Source organism: Stenella coeruleoalba (genome assembly GCF_951394435.1).
Source record: "Stenella coeruleoalba genome assembly, chromosome: 17".
Classification (NCBI taxonomy): Eukaryota; Metazoa; Chordata; class Mammalia; order Artiodactyla; family Delphinidae; genus Stenella; species Stenella coeruleoalba.
Window position 1 is genome coordinate 44090990 of NC_137163.1, and position 23894 is coordinate 44114883.

The 23894-nt window shown below is 35.8% G+C and overlaps 1 protein-coding gene across 1 annotated transcript in view; it reads right to left on the minus strand.

Moving 5' to 3' along the window:
- SLC26A7 (solute carrier family 26 member 7) overlaps positions 1-23894 on the minus strand; it is a gene marked incomplete at both ends in the record, with an annotated part of 179798 nt that overhangs the window by 50155 nt on the left and 105749 nt on the right. The window contains 6 exons of the mRNA XM_079901703.1: positions 2402-2497; positions 3680-3757; positions 11698-11811; positions 13829-13976; positions 16687-16769; positions 19979-20131. Coding sequence (XP_079757829.1) covers positions 2402-2497; positions 3680-3757; positions 11698-11811; positions 13829-13976; positions 16687-16769; positions 19979-20131 — 672 coding nt within the window. The remainder of the gene's footprint in view (positions 1-2401; positions 2498-3679; positions 3758-11697; positions 11812-13828; positions 13977-16686; positions 16770-19978; positions 20132-23894) is intronic.

Sequence of the window (23894 nt, forward strand, 5' to 3'; positions counted from 1 at the left end):
GAATGACATCATTTTCCTCCAGTGATGTTCCTAACTGAAAACTTAGGAGCCACTTCAGACTGATGCACTTCATGTGATGAATTGGTGATGAGGGATAACTAATGAAACCATTTTAGTATTTTTCAACTCTATTCCTTCCTCTTGAATCTCAAGTGTTAGTTGTGGTCCAGGTCTTCCTGATTTATTTGCCTGAATTATTAAAGAAGTGCTTCCAATTGTTGTATACTTCATCAGATCGATCCATCTTCCTCAAATTACTCATATGACCTTTCTAATACATAAATCTTATTCCTATTTCTCCTTTCAGTGATGCCGCACTGCCTTCATGATGAAGTCTAATCTTTGCAGGATGTAAGCAGCTCTCTCAGTCCAACCCTTTCTTAACTTTTCCAACCCCATCTGTTACTACTCTCACCTTCATGCTATATGTTCTATCCATCATTTCTTGGAAAAAGCCTTCCCTGACACCTCTCCCCTTCCATTATGGTAATGTGCTCCCCCTTACGTGATTAATGAGTTCCTTAGAAATATCTTTATCATGGGGTTTTCAGGAGCTTGTTAAATAAGTTTATATCTTCTCATTTTTCTGTTTCCATGTGCCACCTCACATATATCACCTTAAAAAAGTCATTATCCTCCAACAGCCTAGTTAATTTTGGTCTCTTGGACTGCCTACAAAATACTGTTCCTTCAAGTCTCAGTTCATATTTCAGCTCTGCTCTAAGTCTTCTGTATTAACCTAGTACAAATTAAATGTTCCAGCCTCTATTTTTCTCCAGTACTAAGTTTTTTCTTTTGCTTCCAGGTCATATTGTATCTTGCGTCATATAATAGTTACTATTTCTGTGCCTGCATCCTGCACAAATATTAGTGTCTAAAGAAGGTAAGTATTTCTTTATTCATCTCTGAATTCCACATGGCACCCACTATTGTACCTTGGTAGAAGCTCAGTAATATTGAGACTTAAGAGGAATATTATCTTTTTTTAACATCTTTATTGGAGTATAATTGCTTTACAATGTTGTGTTAGTTTCTGCTGTATAACAAAGTGAATCAGCTATATGTATACATATATCTCCCCATATCCCCTCCCTCTTGCGCCTCCCTCCCACCCTCCCTATCCCACCCCTCTAGGTGGTCACAAAGCACCTAGCTGATCTCCCTGTGCTATGCAGCTGCTTCCCACTAACTATCTATTTTACATTTGGTAGTGTATATATGTCAATGTTACTCTCTCACTTCATTCCAGCTTATGCTTCCCCCTCCCCGTGTCCTCAAGTCCATTCTCTATGTCTGCATCTTTATTCCTGTCCTGTCCCTAGGTTCATCAAAACCTTTTCTTCTTTTTTTTTTTTTTTTAGATTCCATATATATGTGTTATCATACAGTATTTGTTTTTCTCTTTCCGACTTACTTCACTCTGTATGACAGACTCTAGGTCCATCCACCTCACTACAAATAACTCAATTTCATTTCTTTTTATGGATGAGTAATATTCCATTGTATATATGTGTCACATCTTCTTTATCCATTCATCTGTTAATGGACATTTAGGTTGCTTCCATGTCCTGGCTATTGTAAATAGTGCTGCAATGAACATTGTGGTACATGACTCTTTTTAAGAGGAGTATTATTAAAGTACTTGCCAGCATAAGTAATCCCCCAAAGTGTCTCAGATCAAAGGCCCTGAAGGAGGGAGAATACATAAATAATTGCATTTCAATATGGTGAAAGCCATAATAAAGCTAAACAGAGGCTACTCATGAAATAATTCACCCATATAGGAGAGGGAGAGAATTTTGGATGTTCTTGCATAGATACATTTCTCTAGAACAAGTATATTAAACATTTATGTTAGTAAAATTCATATTTTATCATTGTTCAATATAATTTAATCTGTTCCTAGCAATATCCTATTAACATAATGCTCCTCTCAATGTAACACATTTAAAAAACAATTCATGAGACTCTTTGTATTTAGAATGAATATGGTCACTATTAATATGTTTACCCTATATTAATGCAGCATACATTTCTTAGCAATTAATGCTGGCTTTTCATGTATGTTATAAATAGTCATATTTCTACTGGCTATTCTTTGATGAACTTCACTTCCAGAATCAATTCATAATGGAAACTGGGAATCCCCAAACCACTCAAGTTAGCTAGCATTTCTTTAAAAGTTCTTAAACACATCAATCAAAATTTGACAGAATTCCATTTCTGTTTCTTATAAAGATATTTTACATTTTAATACTTTTATTGAGTTTGAAAAAAGATAGCTTGTAAAATGTAAGTCTCAAATGGCTAAAACTATTTTTTGCAAATGGAACTATTAAAGCTTATTTTGTAACATGTGTTTAAGCCAAAGATAGTAATTTTAGATCAAATTTCTACTTACCCAATCAATTTTATCCACATTCCAATATTTTTTTAAATCCCGAAACTGTATTAGCATTCCCTTCAGTCCCACGACAATAATACTTGCAAGAACACACTACAAATAAGAAATAAGTTGATGAAGATGCAAGATAAAGATTTTAATCTAAATTTAAAAGAATCATTGTATTTTTATGTCTTTGTCTTTGAAGTACTTACTAAAGGAAAGAAATAACCATTTAGAAGACTGAAGTAATATTCATTTTGTTTAGAACTAACCTATTATTGTACTTTAGGAATATAATAGCAATTCTAGAAAATCACAGGGTACATGTTATGGCATTCTAAAAAAAAAGAAGAAAGGAAAAGAAAAGTAGTGAATTATAAGGGTGAATGTTATAAGGCTGAATGTCCTCTTAACTTTATAATAATTATTCACTGCCATTTGTTTGAAATCTGTTTGTTGCAAAAATTAAATATTTATATAATGTATTTCTTTATAATTGTCTTGAGTATCAGTTTTCTGATTTCACCTGAATATATTTATAACTCTTGAAAAGTGAACTTGGTTATTGGGAGATCCTCTCGTGAAAGTGATTTATTCTTATTACATGAAAGAAGAATTAGAACAAGAAAGGACTGACACCGTCTCTGGATCTCTGAAGACCAGGATCTTACTCACATCACTTTAGTGCCCCAGGCTTCTGAAAAGCAAGGTAAATACGTGTACTAATACTCTGAGTCACTTTGTATAACCATGCATCAAGGGTGGCAAGATGCATTTTGTTGCCTACTCTCTTGCCCAGTATGTATTTTCTAAGAGTACAAATTTTATAAAATTCTTCCAAAATCTACTTCTTATAACAGACTTCCCTGGTGGTCCAGTGGTTAAGACTCTGTGCTTCCACTGCAGGGGGTGCAGGTTCAATCTCTGGTCAGTAAACTAAGGTCCAGCATGCCACATGGCACAGCCAAAAAAAAAAAAGAATAAAAGAATGTCATGTACATCTTATAACAGAGATTGCCTAGTTCCACCTTCCAAATGAATACAGAATAAATCTAATTCCACGATGTCATTTTTATACAAAAGCCTAAGAATTAGAAAACAGCCATAGTACCCTCCCATACCTTCCCCATCAAATGTGGACTCTTTCTACCTTTCCTCCATTCAGCCATTACTTATGTCACATAAGGTTTCAGATTTAGGATCATTGAGGTTGTTCTTCAAAGAAATTTTTAAAATACAATGATTCTCATTAAAAGTAAAGTTAAAAAGTAAATAATAAAAAGCACTACTTACCATGGGCAGCCAGTAAAGCAAGGGTCCTATTGCATAGATGACTATCAGGATGAAAATGCAAGATATTAGACAAGCCACCTGTAAAATACAAGACAGACAAAAAAGAAAGCTTGAACTTTCTTATTATTCCAAAGTTATAGAGGGAAAAAGATAATTCTTTGTTCTTCTTGATAAGAAGAAACAAAATGTTGGCACATGATTGTTAAATTAAATAGACTGTCATCTATATTTTGTAGCTGAAGGAACCCAAATGTGACAGCTGACAAACTGGTACAATCAAATTAAGTCAGCAATGACAAAAAAAGCAATTCTAAACAAAGAAATAGGACACCATCAACTTTTATCACACATCACAGCATGGCTTTTTTGTTTGTTTGTCTGTTTAATAGTGAAAATGACATTTCAGCTAAAAGTCCTTTAGCCTATAGTTGTTCAGCCTGGCCCCCCTTCTCCTAGTTGTTTCCTAGTTGTTTGGGTAATAACTGAATATGCAGCTTAGGGTTTTTCTGTGCTGATGACAAATTTCCACAGAAGCCTTTACTCTCTTCGTTGGAGTCCTTTGTTAATATGAAACAGTTATATGGGATTAAGGAAGCAGTCTCTGCAGTGAAACAGACTTAATTTTATTAATCCTGAAAAGTCATTAGTATTGTGTTCTAACCAACTCAACTTGCTGACAAAAGGTAATTCAAAACAGCTCACTCCTAGCTATGCTCCACTTAATGGAGAACAAATTTCACATAAGCAAATGCTCATGTCTTAATAGAAGCATTTAGCCAAACTATCAGCCTAACAAGAGGAAAGAGGGCTTTCACAGGACCAAAACGATACCTAAAATATCTTTATGGAAAAATCAAAGGAAATAAAGCCTATTAGAGTGGCTAAAAATAAATATATAAACAAATAATCAATAGCAAGGGCTGGCAAGGACTCAGAGCAACTAGAGTTCTCAGACACTACTAGTGGTAATTCAATATGGTACAGCCACTTCAAAACCAGTTTGGCAGCTTCTTATGGAGTTATGTATGACCCAGAAATACCTAAGAGAAAGGAAAACATACACCTATGAAAATACTTACATGTAAATATTTATAGCAGTTTTATTCATAAATACCAAAAACTGTAAATAACTGAATTGTCCACCAATTGGTGAATAGATAAGTTTTGGGACATCCATACAATAGAATACTACTCAACAATAAAAAAGAACAGACTATTGATACATGCAACAGCATGGATGAAACTCAAAACCATTAAACTAAATGAAAGAAGCTTGATACAAGCTCCTTCCATATTTAGTGGAGCTCATCTACATCACTCCCCAGCATATAAAGAGGGAAAAGTCCTTCTGTGGGAAATAAGTCATTAGAGAACTAAAGATTGTCCATAAAAGAAGTTATAGTACACAAAACTGTCACTAGACTGATTATTTAGGAGTAACTGGTGATTTTACATGACAATAATTTTTAAATAACAAAATATTATGCCTGTAACTCCACTAGACTGGAGAGAGCTAGTTGTCAGAAGGCAGATTAAAGGATTCATTCAGATACCCGTGTGACTCAGTATATCCATGTTTATGTGGAAAGAAAAAGACGCCAACTGCTAAGGTGCACTTCATATCAAAAGACAATGGCATGAGGAGGACTTTCAAAGATGGTGGAGGATTAAGATGTGGAGATCACCTTCCTCCCCACAAATACATCAAAAATACATCTACATGTGGAACAACTCCTATAGAACACCTACTGAACGCTGCCAGAAGTCCTCAAACTTCCAAAAAGGAGAGAATATCCTCACTTACCTGGGTATGGCAAAAGAAAAAAAAAAAAGAGAGACAAAGGAACCAGGATGGGACCTGCACCTCTGGGAGGAAGCTGTGAAGCAGGAAAAGTTTCCACACACTAGGAAGCCCCTTCACTGGCCGGGGAGGGGGAGCTTCAGGGTGTCAGAGGAGAGCACAACAGGGTGTGGAGGACAAAGTGGAGAGATTCCCACACAGAGGATCGGTGCCAACCAGTGGGAGGGGGCTGGGGCTGAGGCTTGGGCTTTGCAGGCCAGACCCCAGGGAGAGGATTGGTGTTGGCTGCGTGAAGACAGCCTGAAAGGGGCTAGTACACCACAGCTAGCCAGGAGCGAGTCTGGGAAAAAGTCTGGACCTGCTGGAGAGGCAAGAGACCATTGTTTTGGGGTGCGCAAGGAGAGAGTCTTCCTGCTCTGTGTGCCCACAGACGTCAGAGCACCACCTAAGTGAGCTCGAGAGATGGGCGCAAGCCGTGGCTATCATCTCAGACCCAAAGGCAGGCACGGACTGCTACTGTTGCCGCCGCTGCCACCAAGAGTCCTGTGTGCAAGTGCAGGTCACTACCCACACCTTCCTGGGAGCCTGTCAGCACACCACTGCCAGGGCACCATGATCCAGGGCCAACTTCCCTGGGAGAACACATAGCACACCTCAGGCTGTTGCTACTTTACACCGGCCTCTGCCACCGCAGGCATTCCCCACATCACAATTGTGACTAGCGTACCCCTCCCTCTCCTCGGCCTGAGTGAGCAAGAGAGCCCTAATCAGCCTCTGTTTTAACCTTGTCTTGTCTGGGTGGGGAAGAGACACCTGAGGGCAGCCTACATGCAGAGGCAGGGCCAAAACCAAAGCTGAACTGCAGGAGCTGTGCGACAAAAGAAGAGAAAGGGAAATCTCTCTGTGCAGCCTCAGGAGTAGCAGATTACATCCCCACAATTGGCTTGGTAAACCCTGCATCTGTGGCATTCCTGAATAGACAACAAGTGTTCCCAAAATTGAGACTGTGGACGTTGGGGACAACTGTGGACTTGGGGTTTAATTTCTGTGTTTGACTTATTTTTGGTTTTACGTTTATCTTAATTTAGTTTTTAGTGTTTTTTTTCATTTCTGAGTTTGTTTATTGGTTTGGTTGCTCTCTTCCTTTTTTGATTTTTTCTCTTTTGTGAGTGTGTGTATGTTTCTTTGTGTGATTTGTCTGTTTAGTTTTGCTCTTTAAAAAAAAATTAAGCACTTATATAAATACTCAGGAATATAAAACTGGCCAGAAGGAATTTTGGGCTCATGTGATCTAGAAAATATTCAACATTAAACTGATATCTGGTATTGAAGGTGGCTTAAGCTTGTTGATCTAATTAATATAGACATGTTTTTAGAGTCATTAATATTAGGCATAATACTTTATTGTACCTAGGAATGAAATAAGACCTTATTACATCTGTTGCAAGGAAAATAACTTGATAGGATGAAACTTTAAATGTAAATGAGATAAGAGCTTTCAGGTAAATGCTATAGGAATAATTATGTTCTGAAAATTATCTAAAATAGTGTCTCCAGATTTTGGTAACTATTACTTGCCACTTGGTTTTCACTAAAAATTAAGGTTTTTAAGAGTTGGGGACTCTAATTTAAATATGTAATTAAAGCTACTAAAAATAAAATCTTTCACTATATAATAGGAAAGTGGGACATATGTTTTGAGTAAAAAGGAGTTTTATGCATGGTCAGACTGAGATTATATTAAACTTAATTGGGTAAATGGATTTTGTTATTAAAAGTAGACTGGTGCAGGACAAGACTTGGCTCCTCTCTGCTAAGAGAACAAGTTTACTTAGAATGCTGCTTTTGATAACATATTGTGCGAACTATCTTGCCCTTAATTGAGCTGTTTTTGTTCTTAAATATTCTATCTGACCAAATGCTTTTTAAGAAAAAACTTTTTGATATTTTGGTTGAATTTCCTATCAAAGTCTAATTAAAGTTCTTTTGACTTCAGCTAGCTTTGGGATGCTTCAGAGGGCCCCAGAGAGTCTTCCTTATTGCATAGGTTTCACCTGTGGTGGAGCGTTGATTGGGATTTTCCCTTTTGAACTAGCCTTGGTCATTCATTCAGCTTTATCTTCAATGGGGCATTGGTTGGGGGTTCTTCCCTTTCGGACTGATGGGGTATTGGTTCGGAATCTTCCTTTTTTGTGGCTGAGGAACAGTGACCCCGAGAGACTGATTTGATAACAGGACTTGTATGTGACAACACCAGGGTATACTTCCCTACTGCATTGGTTTTGCCTGCAGCAAAGCGTTCATTGGGATTTTCTTCCTTTTTGGGGGGCTAGGGAACTGTGACCCTAAGGCACCTCAGAGGAAAATAAATATTTTATATATATATATATATATATATATATTTATATATATTAAACTGACTAGAATTGGTTGGTATGCTAAATTACATGGAAAGCATTGTCAAATGAGCAATAAGCCTCCTCAGATTATATGGTATGAATAAATGTTATTAAAATAGATTTTCTAAAATTTACACAAAGTTTCTGAAATTTGCATATGTTCTGGTATAATACTATACTTTTAGTTGTTATCTTAAAATGCTGTATGTCACAACAACTTGGATAAGCTTCTTTGCCAAGAAGAATTCTAATCACATCTTTATCCTTGCCATTTTAAGACTTTTGTCATTCATAGGAAGCTTAGGCGATGATTTGCAAAACTGCTACATCTTCAAGAAGGCTCATAAAAAGGAACTTTTTTTAACAAATATGTTTCTGATAGCCTTTAGATAATACCACTAGACTGCGTAACAAATGACAAATCTGGATGAACTGATTACTTCATCCAGATCAACAGGAATTAATTACATGGGACTGAATGAACTGATGAATATGATTTATAACTATATGACTTTGGGAAATATACTAGCCTTAACCTTTGTTTTCCAGAAAAACCTTTTCTCTTATGTTATGACCTACAACAAGTTGATGAAGTATACCCTTGTAAACAAAGATGAAACATTTATCTTTTTCTCTCTACCTGATCCTGCCTGAATTTGGCTTCTCCAGCTGGCTCTCTTGTGGACTTGATGGTTTATTGTAACTGGATTACAACCAGTTATATTAAGCATTGCTTTTGCTTATTCTTTGTTTCCAAATTGTTTATGCTTTGTGTCTTCCTGCTGCACTAGGACTTTGTCAATGTTACTACCTGCATTACTTATATCCTGTCTATTTTATAAGATTGCTGTCTCTTACAGTGTGTAATCAAGCCTCCAACAAAATTGATGATGGCTAAACATCCTGAGGAAATAGATCACATTTATGACTCTTATATAATAATTGTAATAGTATGATTCTAAGTATGGGAAGAAGCAATAAGGGAAAACATTTCTTGGATCACAATAGACTAGAAAGACAGAGGATTCAGAGAATCTTTAATTATCAACAGGGCCTAATCCAGAAATTAGCACCTGGAGTGGCATATCAACAAGAATTTTTGCCTGATCTGGGATGAGCCTCCCAGTGCTGTGGGACAAAATTTGGTCATGAAATGTCTCCCAAATACTGGTCAAATTCCAGACCAAGAGGAAGATCTGAGAAATTGAATATTTCCATTAGTCTGCCATCTTCTCAGACGCCAATCTTTCTGAATAAAGTCGCTATTCCTTGCCTCAACACCTCGTCTCCCAATTTATTGGCCTGTCGTGCGGTGAGCAGAGCAAGCTTGGACTTGGTAAAAGTATCAGCAAAATTGACTAGTTTTATAATTATCAGACACTTTCATTTTTCATTAATTCTTTTTTTTTTTTTTTTTTTTGTGTGTGGTACGCGGGCCTCTCACTGCTGTGGCCTCTCCCGTTGTGGAACATAGGCTCCGGACGCGCAGGCTCAACGGCCATGGCTCACGGGCCCAGCCGCTCCGTGGCATGTGGGATCTTCCCAGACCGGGTCACGAACCCGTGTCCCCTGCATCGGCAGGGGGACTCTCAACCACTGTGCCACCAGGGAAGCCACCCTTGCACTTTTATGTTATGGAGATGGCCTCTTTCCTTAAACTACGTGAACCAACTTCTGCTAGCTTCAAAAGCACTCAGTTTTGGTAACATAAAGGTCTGAATTCTAAGACCTACGTAAAACCTTTTATGGGCTCTAGGAGGAAGTAACAAGATCATATTTGTATTTTAAAAGATATCTTTCTACAGAAATACTAATAGTGTTTCTGAACAAGAAAGAGTTAGTTGGTGAAATAATTGACAAATGCAAGGTGGTTCCCACTGCTATTTTGATTGGCTATTATTAGCCTAAAAGTGGAAGCGTTTTAATTCTTCTAGATTAACTTACTGGGTATAAGTCTAGTACCTGGGAGAGACAGAGCTATTTAAGGGATTGCTTTGTGAAGTATTGTCACATAGAAAACTGGTTTCACAGCCTATTTAGAACAAAACTTTTAAGACTTGGCTCACCCAGTGCCTTCTTCAAATCATGTCAGTTATCTCCACGTAAACTTAATAGTTTTAATGCCAAAATGACTACCATGGGAAAGCATCCTCGATTTGGGTATGCACAGTAAATCAGATTCCTTCTCTGTGCAATTTAATGGGAATTGTTGAGCAGATTAGCGACAATCTCAACAAGCAGATCAGCATGAAAATACTGTGCTGCCAAGCTTTGTTTCCCTGAACTAGTGTTTTGTTAGGTACCTTTTGTTTCTACTGAAGTCTGATGAATAGAATACCATGCAGAAATGATGAGAGGAAATCTAACACACTCATCCTTGTAAGAAACTAGGTGGAAACCACTATAGAATCCTAGAATTTTATAGATAGAAGAGTCTCCAGAGTAAGGAATGATACTTGAGTACACTATGTATTAAGCATTCAAATTTAGGTTATAAGTATGTGAGAGTTTGCAAAAATGTTTATGCCAATACACATGATGAACTTATGCTTTAAATCACGAACTTTGTAAAAATCAAATTGTCATGTAAAACAATGTTGAATGAGAATTACACATCTTTGATGATGAGTTGTGGCAATAATATGTCAAATTATCATAGATTCAGAATTTGTTGCTTCTTCCCCTCTGCTCCATGGTACGTTCATCAAATTTTATTGGTTAATTTTACGCAATATTTTAATGTTCATTTACCCGTCTTTCTCTGGCCACTTGCCCCCAATGTCAAGAACCATATCCTTTTCAAATTTACTCTTCTACAACCCCTGAAAAGGACTTAATATAAGGTAAACTGCTAATAAATGTTTAAATTATCACATAAAATGTTTTATAAATTCTCATTCAACTCCAATTTAAAATAAGTGTGAATTGTTTTATAATGGTTAGCTGTTAATGTTAATTTATTAAATTAACATATACATGAATTTTCTTGTATAGAACAGTAGTTAAGAATGCAAGATTTGGAGTAGATCTATCTGGGTTCAAATCCCAGCTCTACCACTTACAAGCTCTGTGACTTGGACAAGTTAGTTTAACCCTCTTTTCCTCAACTTTCTCATGTGGAATCCTAGCATAATAATTACATCTCCTTCATAGAGGTACCTAAAAGATTAAATGAGTTCATTTATATAAAATGTATGACATGCATATAACTTGATATATGCTTCCACCAACACCACCACCATCATCATCATCACAGAAACATCTTTATTACTACCATCGACATCTTATCAGTACCAAGCATAATAACTAGTATATAAAAGGTTCTCAAATGTCAAATTGATTTGAGTTCCTAAAAATACATAATTGTTTCTTTAAACCGAAATGTGCACAGACATCGTATTATTCATTTACATACATGTACATCTCTATAGACAGGAATGTCATTGTCAAGGACTGATTTTTCATACAGTTGTTTTCATTTTATTTAAAGGAAGTGAACAAAAATTTTAAAATTTCAAATTGACTGGTTAGATTAGCAAAAAGTACCATCAGAGACACCACTAGAGGGAGCATTTGTTCAAAGATTGACAACAATAAAGCTGCCATTAATACAGGATTTTTTTGTCTGCTCGTTGAATCATTCAGCTTCTTAAGGATCTTTCCTAAGAAAGAGAAGAGATAGAATTCCTTGATACTAGTTTTAAGAAATTGAAGACGTAAAAATATTCTCAGGATTTTAGAGAGAAGCTCATTCTTCCCACTCTCCAAGGAGAGTAAAGGCCCATCAGTTCTTTTGTCCCTGCTGAAAATAAAGTTACCTGTGTCTTTGCTCCCGTGCTATATAGGACAGCGGTCCTTCCCATGGCAGCAGCACTTGGTATGCAGAAGAAAAATGAAGGAATCACATTGCTGAGACCATGGGCCAAAAGTTCCTACAGGAATGATAATAGGAGAATATATCATTTCCTAATCACAATCAACTTTTAGAGACCACAGGTAAAACTTGTCATGGAATGAAACTTATTCTGTATTCTATTTATTCTCTCCACTGGTCGTAATTTAACCATTATTTTAAGAAGAGCTAATATTTACTGAGTGCTTACAATGAGCCAGAAACTGTTCTAAGCACTTCATTGTTTAATCCTTATAACAATAACAACCTTATAGGGAAGTACACGGTATTTATTGTATCGGTTGCCAATTTCTCCTCTTTCAGGACATTAGAATCAAGGTTTTGTTCCCACCACTCCACCAATGACTTCCACAGTGCTAAATCCAATGGTTAATTCCTACCCTACCTGGCCTAAAATTAGCATTTGACACAGTCGCTCACTTCCTCCTCCTTAAAGGCTCCTTCTAGGACCTCTCACCCTCCTGGTTTTCTCCTACCTCCCTGGCCACCACTTCTCAGTCTCCTTTGTGGTTCCTTCTCATCTAACCAATCACAGGTATTGGACCACTTCCCTCTCTAATCTTAGCTACCCAAATACACGTTGACAGCCCCCAAATTTATATCTCTAGCCTAGACCACTCTTCTGAATTTCAGACTGACATAGCCACTCAGCATTTTCATTTGGATGGTTAACAGGTATCTCAAACTTACCTAATCAGTCTATGCTCTATATATTCCCACCCTGGTTCTCCCACATCCTTCCCTGTCTCAAGCTCCAGTTGCTTGGGCCAAAAGCTTTAGAGATAGTCTTGACTACCCCTTTTCCCAGATGGTGTCCACATCCAATGCAGAATTTGTCCCTTTCTCATCTCCTTCACTGCTACATCCTGGTCCAAGTCATCAAGTGTCATTTGGATTATTGCAAAAGCCTCCTAATGTTTTCCTGCTTCTGCTGTTGCCAGTAAATAATACAGACAAAAATCCCTGCCCTCACAGACTGGAGTTCTAATGAGGAAATGCTGACAATAAACAAGATGAATATGGAAAGTAAAGCAGAGAAGGGAGTGGAAAATTTTGGAATTTAGGATTTTAGCTTACCAAGGAAGGACTCCCTGAGAAGGGAACATTTGAATAAAGGAGGCATGCAGCTACCTGAGGGTACAAAATTCCTGGAAACGGGGACAGCAAGTACAAATGTCCTGAGCTAGAAACATGACTAGTGAACTCAAGGAAAAACAAGGCAGTAAGTGTGGCTAGAACTATAAAAGAAATATGAGATCATAGAGAAAAGGGGATGGTGACAAGGTCAAGTATGGCCTTGTAAGCCTTGGTAATAGGCTTTTAATCTGAGTACTATGGGAAGCCACTGGGAGGTTTTGAGATGAGGAAAGACATGGTCTGCATTATGTACCATTGTATCCCTTGTTCCTAGGCCAGTACCTGGTAAATAGTAGGGTTCAATACACATCTGTTGAATGAATAAATCTGCTTTTTTACAGATGACAAAACGGGCACAGAAAGAATTTCAGAGTGAGATTTAGATATAGGTACTTTGGCATTCTAACCACTATTCCATAGTTATCTCTGCAGGCCTGTGCAGAAATGTAGGGCCACAGGGCTTGAGACAAGACACTAGCAGAGGTAGATTCAGAAACATGCTCAATAAAATCTTCATCCTTTGGTATTCTAAGAATAGACCCTTGCAACCTTTAGTTTTTTACTAAGAAGAGTAATATTAGTGTTCTTTGTATTTTGAAATCCAAAATTTTTAAGTCAGCATGCAATGATAAATATATTTAGATTCTCTCCTAAAACCAAATCATCAAGATGCCCCTCTCTAAAAAACAGAGTGTACCATAACCAATCCACGAAAGTCAGATTTTCACCTTTCTATGAATGACTTAGATATTTTCTTTTGTTTTCTTCTACCCATTTGTGTTATACACTTAGGAAAGTTGTATTTTTCATAAGTTCAACATTTTCAGGATCTGGGAGTACACCGTACAGTGATACAATAGCTATGGAGAGGTGTGGAGAGGGGTTGGGGTGTACTCCACCTGGTTGTCATCAACTGAATATTTGAATTTTTTGGCAGATCCTTGAGCAAGAGCCAGTGAGGCCACATAGCCTACAAGTGCCACTCCAAAAGCTTCAGTGATTACTGCAGAGAGGATGTTCATTGGGGGAGCTCTAGGTGGAGGAATTCTGTTGAAAGAAAGACCATATTGAACTCATCAACTTTCATGTTATTTCTGTAACAACTTGCAGTGAATTCAACTATGGTAATGACTCTGAAGTTTACATAGAATATATGAAATATCACTGAGAAAACCAAGCAATCTTACCCTTAGAAGCCTTTTGTTTTCAACATTATTTAGCAGAAAAGCAAAATCACAAAGAACACCACAAGGACAGCTCCATGCGTCTAACTGTCATTCACTCCCAGAGAATTCAGGTTATAGCACAGAAAATTTGACTCAACAAAAATTTCCTGTATCAGAACAAAAACAAATCTGGAGCATTCTTTCATTGAATCTTCCTAAACTTTTATTTGTCTGGCATTAGAAACTGTATTTCCTGCCTTGAATACTGCAGTGCTGTATGCAAACATTAGTTTACTGTGAGCTACGATTCTTGAGCTAATCCTTAAATTTTCCATTGAGTTTATAATCTTAATTATGTTTTTTAACATGATTCTTTCACAGTACACTTAACTATTGTTAAAAAAGAGACAACAGGCCCACAATGGAGTCACTTGTGCTAAGCCCCATTTAAGCAAACTAAGAATTTAAGCAAACTACCTAATTTAACTGCAGTTTCAGCCTTTCCCAGGAATGTAACCTTAGCCAGTCAATTTAGAATTACCTGGTCAGCACTAGCGAGGTAATTTGCCCTTCTGTCCCACATAGGAAAGTGACCTTGCCTGAAACAATCCACTCTTTGTTAGAAACTTCCTTTTTCTGCTCTTCCCCTTCTGACTATAAAAGCCTTTCATTTTGTACAGCTCTTCAGGGCTCCTTTCGATTTGCTAGATGGGTTGCTGCTCAATTAAGGAATTGTTGAACAAAGTCAATAAGACCTCTAAATGTACTCAGTTGAATTTTGTTTTTTGACTCTATGTATCACATGTTAAGAAAAATATCTATAAAGTGTCCAGTTACACTCTGTTGCAAAATACAGGACCACAGTTAGCTGTTTCTCAGTTTTAAATAACTGTTTAAAATATTTCTTCCAACTAATACACAGTCATTGTCTTTTGGAAAACCACTTGAGCCCAGTGTTATTGTTTATTTATCCCTGATGATGCTTTGTGACACTTACTTCCCCTCTTTAAAAAAAACCCTCTGGGGCAAAAGTAGAAGAAAAAGGTAAATTAATTCATGCTGATTTAATACTGAGCATGTAAATTGAATGCTCAGCACTTTCATGTTAGCAGTTTTATTTAATTCTCCCCACAATCTCCAGACCAAGTACCACTAATGCAATGTATAGAGGAGAAAACATTTTGAGAAATGTATCTAAATCACAAAATGAATTCAACCTCAGCTCCATTTCTTATTAATGCCATGTTTTTCCTATGATTCTTTAAGAAGATGGGTCTGGAAAGGTTACTCAAAATAAAGAAGAATTAGACTGGATGGAGGAGAGGCATATTTTTTTTTTACCCACTCCCTCAAGTTTATCCCCAAGTCAAATTGATTTGTACCATTACAAGCCCTAAGATATATGATACATAAAAGTGCTACCATTTCAAACTATAAGAACTTTTGTTTCATAAAAAATTGAGCTTGCCTAATTATTAATAATGATAAACTAAGCTAGAGAAAAAAAACAATAAACTAAATTTGAAGGTGAAAAGTAGAGAACCCTTTAGAAAACACAAATTGATTCCAATAATCACTATTAACCTATATCTTTAGCATAAAGGCTAAAGACAGGATTTTTTTAAATTATCTTTTTAATCTATGAGAATTTTTCTACTGTCCCTCCATTTTAATGCAGTTAGAAGCCAAACTTTGGGACTGGAAAATAAAAATATAGAGGACTCAGCAACTCTAACTTTGTCCCAAATTTATAAATATTTGTGTATAGTACAGCCCATTAAAAGAGACATCCCCTTTCTCCCCTAAGATGACTTTATTTTCTTTCAGGCTGTATTTGGAACAACATTTTGTCTTTTTAGGGTGAACACTTCTTCTTCTTGTTAATCTTCCTCTTAGTGTCCTGAGGAAGGCTTTAAGACAGGTGGGAAACATGCCCTCGTCTCCACTTCCACCCTCTCTTTCATGATTGTACACCACTCATTCCTATAGGTTTGCTATTTCAGATGATGCTTGTGTATTTTTACTATGTTTTAAGTGAAATAAAAATAGTCATAGGAATATGTGAGTGGAATTTTACTATGTTTTAAGTGAAATAAAAATAGTCATAGGAATATGTGAGTGGAATATCTAAGACTATATCCTAGAGCATGACTCTAATTTGGAAATTCAAAGTCTTGCTTTCTTTTTCAAATAATATTCATATAATTTCCAAATCTTTTACCTGAAGTGATGCTGTATAAAATAGTTATCAACTTCCTAAGTAATTGATAACCAGTCTAAGAAGTTATTTTTTTCTTTATTGTGAACTGTTTGTTTCTATCATTGTAAAATAGAAATTAATTGGAATTTTGTCCCATAGAGAGCCTTTGAAAGAAATGAAATTCATACCCACCTACCTCCAGTTGCTTCCTCCATCAAAAAACGAAAGAAAGAAAGAAAGAAAAAGAAGAAAGAAAGAAGGAAAGAAAGAAAGAAAGAAAGAAAGAAAGAAAGAAAGAAAGAAAGAAAGAAAGAAAGAAAGAAAGAAAGAAGGAAAGAAAGAAAGAAGGAAAGAAAGAAAAAGAAAGAAAGAAAAAAAAAGATTACATTACCCTTTTGGAATATGACCAACTACTTCTAATCCATATGTGTTTTCCATATTGGTACAATAACAAGTAAATGATGCAGCAATAATCTGTGTGGTTCCATTTGAAAAAAGAAAAAGAAAATTATTCCTGGCTTCTCAAACATCTTAAAACTATTTTTAAAAGTAAACATTGTTCATGTGCCCCATGATTTTCTCGAGTAATATAGCAGTGGCACAGATTTTTAAACACTAAGAAGAATTTTAAAAATCAAAAAATCCCTCTGAGATTTGACAGCACTTAATTTACAGTCTCAAAAATTAAATGGCATTATAATAATACAACTTTTCTTATATCCTTCCCAATTGTGTCTGATTCTGAAGAGGAGCAGAACACAGACTATAGGAGTGTGTGTGTGCATGCGTGCATGCTTGTGTATGTACAGATACCACAATCCAACCTAAATACTTGTCTCTTATAATATGAAGGGATGCTTTATAACACAGAACGTTTTCCCTCCATTGCAGCAACCACCTAAGAGTTTAAGATGTTGCATCAATATTCCTAATGTAGGTTAGTAATCAATTATGATTTACAGTCTCCTTGAATAATTTTGAATTTTGAGTTTTGCTATTTCTTGAAGTAAAATATCCTAGTTAATAATGTGTCAAACTTGATACTTTTGAAATTACCTCCCTGGAGTCTCAGGTGCCTGACCCTCTGTTATATGATATAATGATATATAATAAGTGAAACCAAGTGTTTGCAAATATCCATGATCACTTTTAAAATGTATATTCAGGATTCTGTTCAGCATTTGTTTTTACCAGCCATGCCACTTAATGTTTTCCATCCATTTTCACATTCTTTTTTCATTCTTCTGATAATTTAATAGGTGCTGTAAATTTCACATGGTTATCATATCAGTTTGGTATAACTATTTATATACTACACTTTTTTGTTTAAAAGAGACACACTAATTACCCATTTAAAGTACGAATTTACCATATACATGGTCAGAAAAAAGATACAACAAAATCACACTAGCAAAATAAGGAATATCTAACAATGCCTAATAATATTATTTTGTAGGGATTTTTCCTGTGTATTTCTGTTCTCTGTGATGATACTTAACTGAATTTATAGAAGTTTTTAAAACATCGAATAGACTTAAAAAGCAAAAGAGGCTTGAGGATATTTTTTAAAGACAGCAAAACTCTACAGGTTATACTTTAAACTTTATAAATATTGTGCTATAATTGTATTTTCTACAGAATATAGTAGTAGTTAAAAGTTCAGCTATTAGGTTGGAATCAGAAGTATTAATGTATTCAAAAATTTCTAAGCCAATTAATAAATTTTAATTGCTAATAATTTTCATGAAATATTTATATCAAGTCAGAAAATATTGTGAGCTGTAAAAGAAAATACACCATAGCCACAAGATGCTGGATCCTTATTGAAAATGGAAGAATACATGGTGTTTAATACACAAAAATTAAGTAATCTAAGTCACTAACTTGGTCTTTCAGACAGTGCTTTAGAGGGTTCTAATCTGGTCATCCTCCTACTGTAGCTCTCCCCATAAAATGGGAGTTTTGTAGGGGCAAAGGGAGGTACCCAACTCAAACCTGGACTCCTCTTTCTAGACCACACCCTGAATCGTCAGGAATCTATAATTTCCTGCCTAAATGGCTCCAAGTCTACTTCCAGAATACCTTCCCCAGGTCTATCCTTCCAGTGTAGCCCAAGGAAAGGCCAAGGGACAGTTGTGGGGCAAGGGTATCCACATTTATACTTATGAATCCCACTGTATATGGGATAGAGCTGAAGTAGGAAGAGAAGAGGCAGGCCAAGGGACTGGCTTTCCCCTTGCTGCCACATTCTAGCAGAACCCAAAGGATTAAGAGAATTCTCTATTTTAACCTGACATTCAAGGTAATCACTAAGGTATTTTAGTCAAGATAGGAAAATAGAACCTATTTTATTTAACATTTTGATCTATAACTCAAGTATTTGGGCCTGCATTATTATTTTTGCCTTAGGTCTTACACATATTAGGGGCAACACTGTATAAGGAGTACCTTTTATTTTTTGTAAGGATAATTCTTACAATTTTTGTATTGAATGAACAACTGTCTTATTCAGTGTTTTATTCAGTATTGAATAAAAAGAGTTAAGACTCTTCTTCCCCAAGGTTATTTTCAATTTCTGGTTTCATGAAACATATAATCAAGCTTCCCAGGATATAATAAGCATTCCTTAATACCTATAGGACTTTGGAATAAAATATGTTTCACAGTTGTCTCCATGAAAACTACTAATAACCATAGTACTCTCCACTTGTCTGGCTTATTTGAAATACACACACATATACAAGCACACACACATTATATAGATTACATATGTTATATGTATCTCTACAAATTATACAAGGCCTAATTATGGAGAGAAGCCATCCATCTTAGTTATGCAGAAAAAAAGTCATATCCCTCAGAGACAGTTGCCAATGTGCTAGCCTTATACTATACCATTTCAACAGTATGAAGGGATATTTCAATAGGTGAAATTATTTAGGCACCACTTGTCAAATACATGTATATAACCCAAAGACCATTAAAAAGCTAAAACCAATTAATAATAAGTAAGTTAGTAGACTGTGGTTGGCTTAACATTTCAATGTAATGCTTTGTTTAGTTAAGAGTTCCCATTAGAGGCACTTAAAATTTCAAAATGTAGTTTTTAATGCCATAAGTCTTAGGAGCAAAGTACGATTTGTTGCTTTGCCAAGTACAACAACAACAAAAAAATCTTAGAGAATCAGCCCTGGCTAGTGAAAATCATGAGTATCCTTTAATAAAGCAAAATTGGGTCAATAAAAAGTGTCAATAAATTTATCAATCATTAACGGACATTTGTCAGTTGATAATATTTCTATGCATCATATCATACAAATAACATATCAATAGGATGTGGTATCACTTCTTGTTGCTTTAGGAAAATCATGCCAGAGATATTTTGGGTCTCATCCTTAGAAATGTCTCCTTATTTAAAATCTTAAGCTACATGTTTTCTTATTTACCTAAAAAAATTACAGGCATCTGTGAAAATTGAAAACGCGTGTGCCTCCTTTTTAAAATTATTGACTCAACATATTTCCTGTCTTTACATTAATGTATAGCCACACAAATTAGCCCTGCTTTAATGAGAGACAGGATTAGCTGTGGCTTACTTTAGACAATAATGTGAGCCTCTGCAGGTTACCCACAGCAACTGCAAACATTGCAGGGCAGAATGCTAAATGTTGATTCATACTTACCAAGACTAAGTCAATAGGAAGAACAATTTTAATTTTCCTTTTAAATTGTTCATTCAGCTCTTTAACCAGAACAAGCACCACGATGCTCAGCAAGGATAAGAGCAGTGCTTCCAGTCGCACAGACTTGATGTTTTCAAAGACATATGCATAGATCTACAGTAATGAGGAAAAATACAAACAAAATTCAGGATCACCCACAATATATCAAAACTAAAATCTGGCCCCCAAATGAACTCAGTGATGTTTTGCAAAAGTAGCTGAAGGGGTGGGAAGTGAAAGGTGGGGCATAGAAGGGTAGTCAGTGCTGATATAGAGCAAGCTATAATTCATTTGCATGTAGAAAATTGCTTTGCCCTTGATTCTTCCACCAAACTCAGTGTTTGTTCCTTCCTACATAAGGACACTACTACACTTCCAGCTCCTCCCCAGACACTTATAGGCAGAGATGCTAAAACTCATTAGCTACATGCAGATTCATGATTAAGAGCAAGTGAGGGGACTATAGGCTCCCTTGAACCCCACCACTCTTCTTCAAACCTCAGAATCAAAATACACACATACTTTAAATATCAATGGATATATCTGGAAGCTAATAGCTCTGTGTAAGGAGATATTTGTGTTAATCTGTATCTTCCAAATTTTCTCTTACAAAGATGTATGACTTGTATAATTTTAAGGTTTCACATAGGCCTTAAATGCTTACCTTCAAAATGTCTCAACTCCTCCTTTTCTTCGAATATGTTAAATCTGATTTTTATAAACTCATTTCTATTCATCCACAGCTGATTTATTAAGTCTAGTTTCAAGTGATAAAAACTAGTTTTTACTTTAGCATACAGACAATTCTTATAGTAGCCCAACTTGTTGGTGTTCTTTGCCCTCTCTTTTTAGTATCTCAAAGATAATTTGACCACAACTAAAAATATTGGATTAAAATACTATGTAGACAACATATCAAAAGAATTTATATAGACTATGTTCCTCAGCATCTCCTAAAATTCTGCTCAGTAGGTTTCCTCATTGAACCCATCTGATCCAGGGATCAGGAACACACCTGGTGTAAATGAGGTACATCAGGCTATCTAACATGGATTCTATATATTGAATATTATCATTAACACTGTAACTGTTTCAAACAAACAAAGAAAATATACTCAGTTAACATGGAGCCTTGTTGGGTGAACGGGATCGGGGTAATGTAGAATCCAGAATCTCCTTTGTCCACACAGTTAGAAAAAGTTGGTTGTGTAATCAAATACATTAAGGAATAATTGGGGGTCAGATAGCTTTACTTGTTACCCTTTTCACAGCATTCTAGTATTCCACACTACTTGGAAAGAAAATCAGGTACTACAATATCATGGTTATCTGAGATGCAGACAATATTTTTCCTCTCTGCCTAAGCTGTGGATAATAACTGTTCCCAGAACTCCTACAGCAAGTGAAGAAGCAGGTTCCATTTCTCATAGTTACCCCTTACTCAAAGCCCAGGACAAAAATCCAAAATGCTACTCAAAGAAATATATTCTATAGCGGATGGAGTCAGAGGGATGTCAAGAAAATTTGGTCTAAATACACAGCTTTCTGATGATTTATTATGATCCAAAGATAAAATTGAGACTATCATTCAGATGATTTGCCAAGAATAAAACAAGCATCCAAACGTTTCAAAACATTTAGAGGCTTATTCCTTCTGTTTTATCCATGGTATTAAAAGTATTCCATGACAGTGCCTGTATAAGAAATCAGAGAAATGTGAAAAACTCGCAAGCCATACCAAATTTGCTGTAATGTGTATTTCGAGAACATGTGTTTGCAGTAATAAAAATGGCCACCCCAGAATGAAAGGAATGAGAAACTCTCCCCCAGGGTTTTTATTGTCTGTCTGAATTAAACTACAATTTGTAGAGCAAATTACGTCTCACAAGATGCTCCAGAAGAAGATCGGGATGGGCAGAGGCTTGTTACAACCAGCACGAAGAACAATAGAAAAATAGGCTGATGAGGAGTTATACTAATGACTATCATGTGGACCCACACGGAGAAATCACAGCTAAAGATGGCTTCTAGGAGATGGGTGGCATTTGGAGATAGAAATAGGGACAGGGACAGGCATGTGCAAACACACACACATGCACACATTTACACATGCTCATTTAATATAGGTCTAGGCCTCCTAAACACACATTGACATTTCTCATTTCTAGTATAAATCAAGTCATTTGGGTATGTTATCACACGCTACACTTCAGTAGATAAAAATTCCTATTGAAGATCAGCATTCATTTCCCAGACCTCAGAGAAGCAATCATAGTTTATATGTGTATAGATAAATAAGTAAACTATTTCATTAGAACTGACCAATCTGTTTTATAAAATAGGAGTTTAGCTCAGTTTGAGACTATAATATTAGTAATTGTTTAAACTGGCCATTTAATATAACTTGACATAAAATGAAAAATATCAGTATATATAAACAAATGCATTTTGAGATATTTCAAAGAATGAAAATGCCTATCCAACATATACATATATTATTTTTTATAATTTTCTTTACAGAGGAGACTTTTCTTAAGCACTTCATGTACATTTACACACACAAACACATTCATATATACACACCACTACTTATATAATGTGTTTTTATCTGATTTGGACATTCTTAATACATTTTTTTTTTTCACTGATGGATTCTCAACTCCTAGAATAGTGTCTGGCAGACAGCAGGCACTCAATAAACACTGTTGAACGAATAAAAGATTTGGTCTAACATAGTAATAGTAACAATAAATCTGTAAATAGGAGCAGATGTTACCCTGAATAAGCAGAATGATGGAAGAACTCACACTCCTCTTTTCTCACTATCAATACTTAGCTATATCATATTAAGGGGATTTGTAGTTATCATTTATTCATTCACTCAACATATTTTTTTCATGTTCATTCTGTTTATATTTTTTAAATTTTTATTTTATATTAGAGTATAGTTGATTAACAATGTTGTTAGTTTCAGATGTACAGCAAACTGATTCAGTTATACATATGCATGTATCTATTCTTTTTAAAATTCATTTCCCATTTAGGTTATTACAGAATATTAAGCAGCATTCCCTATGCTATACAGTAGGTCCTGTTGGTTATCAACTTTAAATATAGCAGTGTGTATAAGTCAATCCCAAACTCCCAATCTATGCCTCCCCCTCTACCTTCCCCACTGATAACCATAAGTTCATTCTCTAATCTGTATGTTTCTGTTTTGTAAATAAGTTCATTTGTATCATTTTTTTAAGATTCCACATATAAGTTGTATCATATGATACTTGTCTTTCTCTGTGAGACTTACTACACTTAGTATGATAATCTCCAGGTATATCCATGTTGAGGCAAATGGCACTATTTCATTTTTTTTAATGGCTGAGTGATATTCCATTGTACATGTGTACCACATCTTCTTTATCTTTTCCTCTATATATGGACTTTTAGGTGGCTTGCATGTCTTGGCTATTGTAAACACTGCAATGAATATTGGGGCACATGTATCTTTGTGAACTATGGTTTTCTCTGGATATATGCCCAGGAGTGGGATTGCTGACTTATATGGTAACTCTATTTTTAGTATTTTGTGTGTTTTTTTAACATCTTTATTGGAGTATAATTGCTTTACGATGGTATGTTAGTTTCTGCATTATAACAAAGTGAATCAGTTATACATATACATATGTTCCCATATCTCTTCCCTCTTCCGTCTCCCTCCCTCCCACCCTCCCTATCCCACCCCTCTAGGTGGTCACAAAGCACCAAGTTGATCTCCCTCTGCCATGCGGCTGCTTCCCACTAGCTATCTATTTTATGTTTGGTAGTGTATATATGTCCATGCCACTCTCTCACGTTGTCACAGCTTACCCCTCCCCCTTCT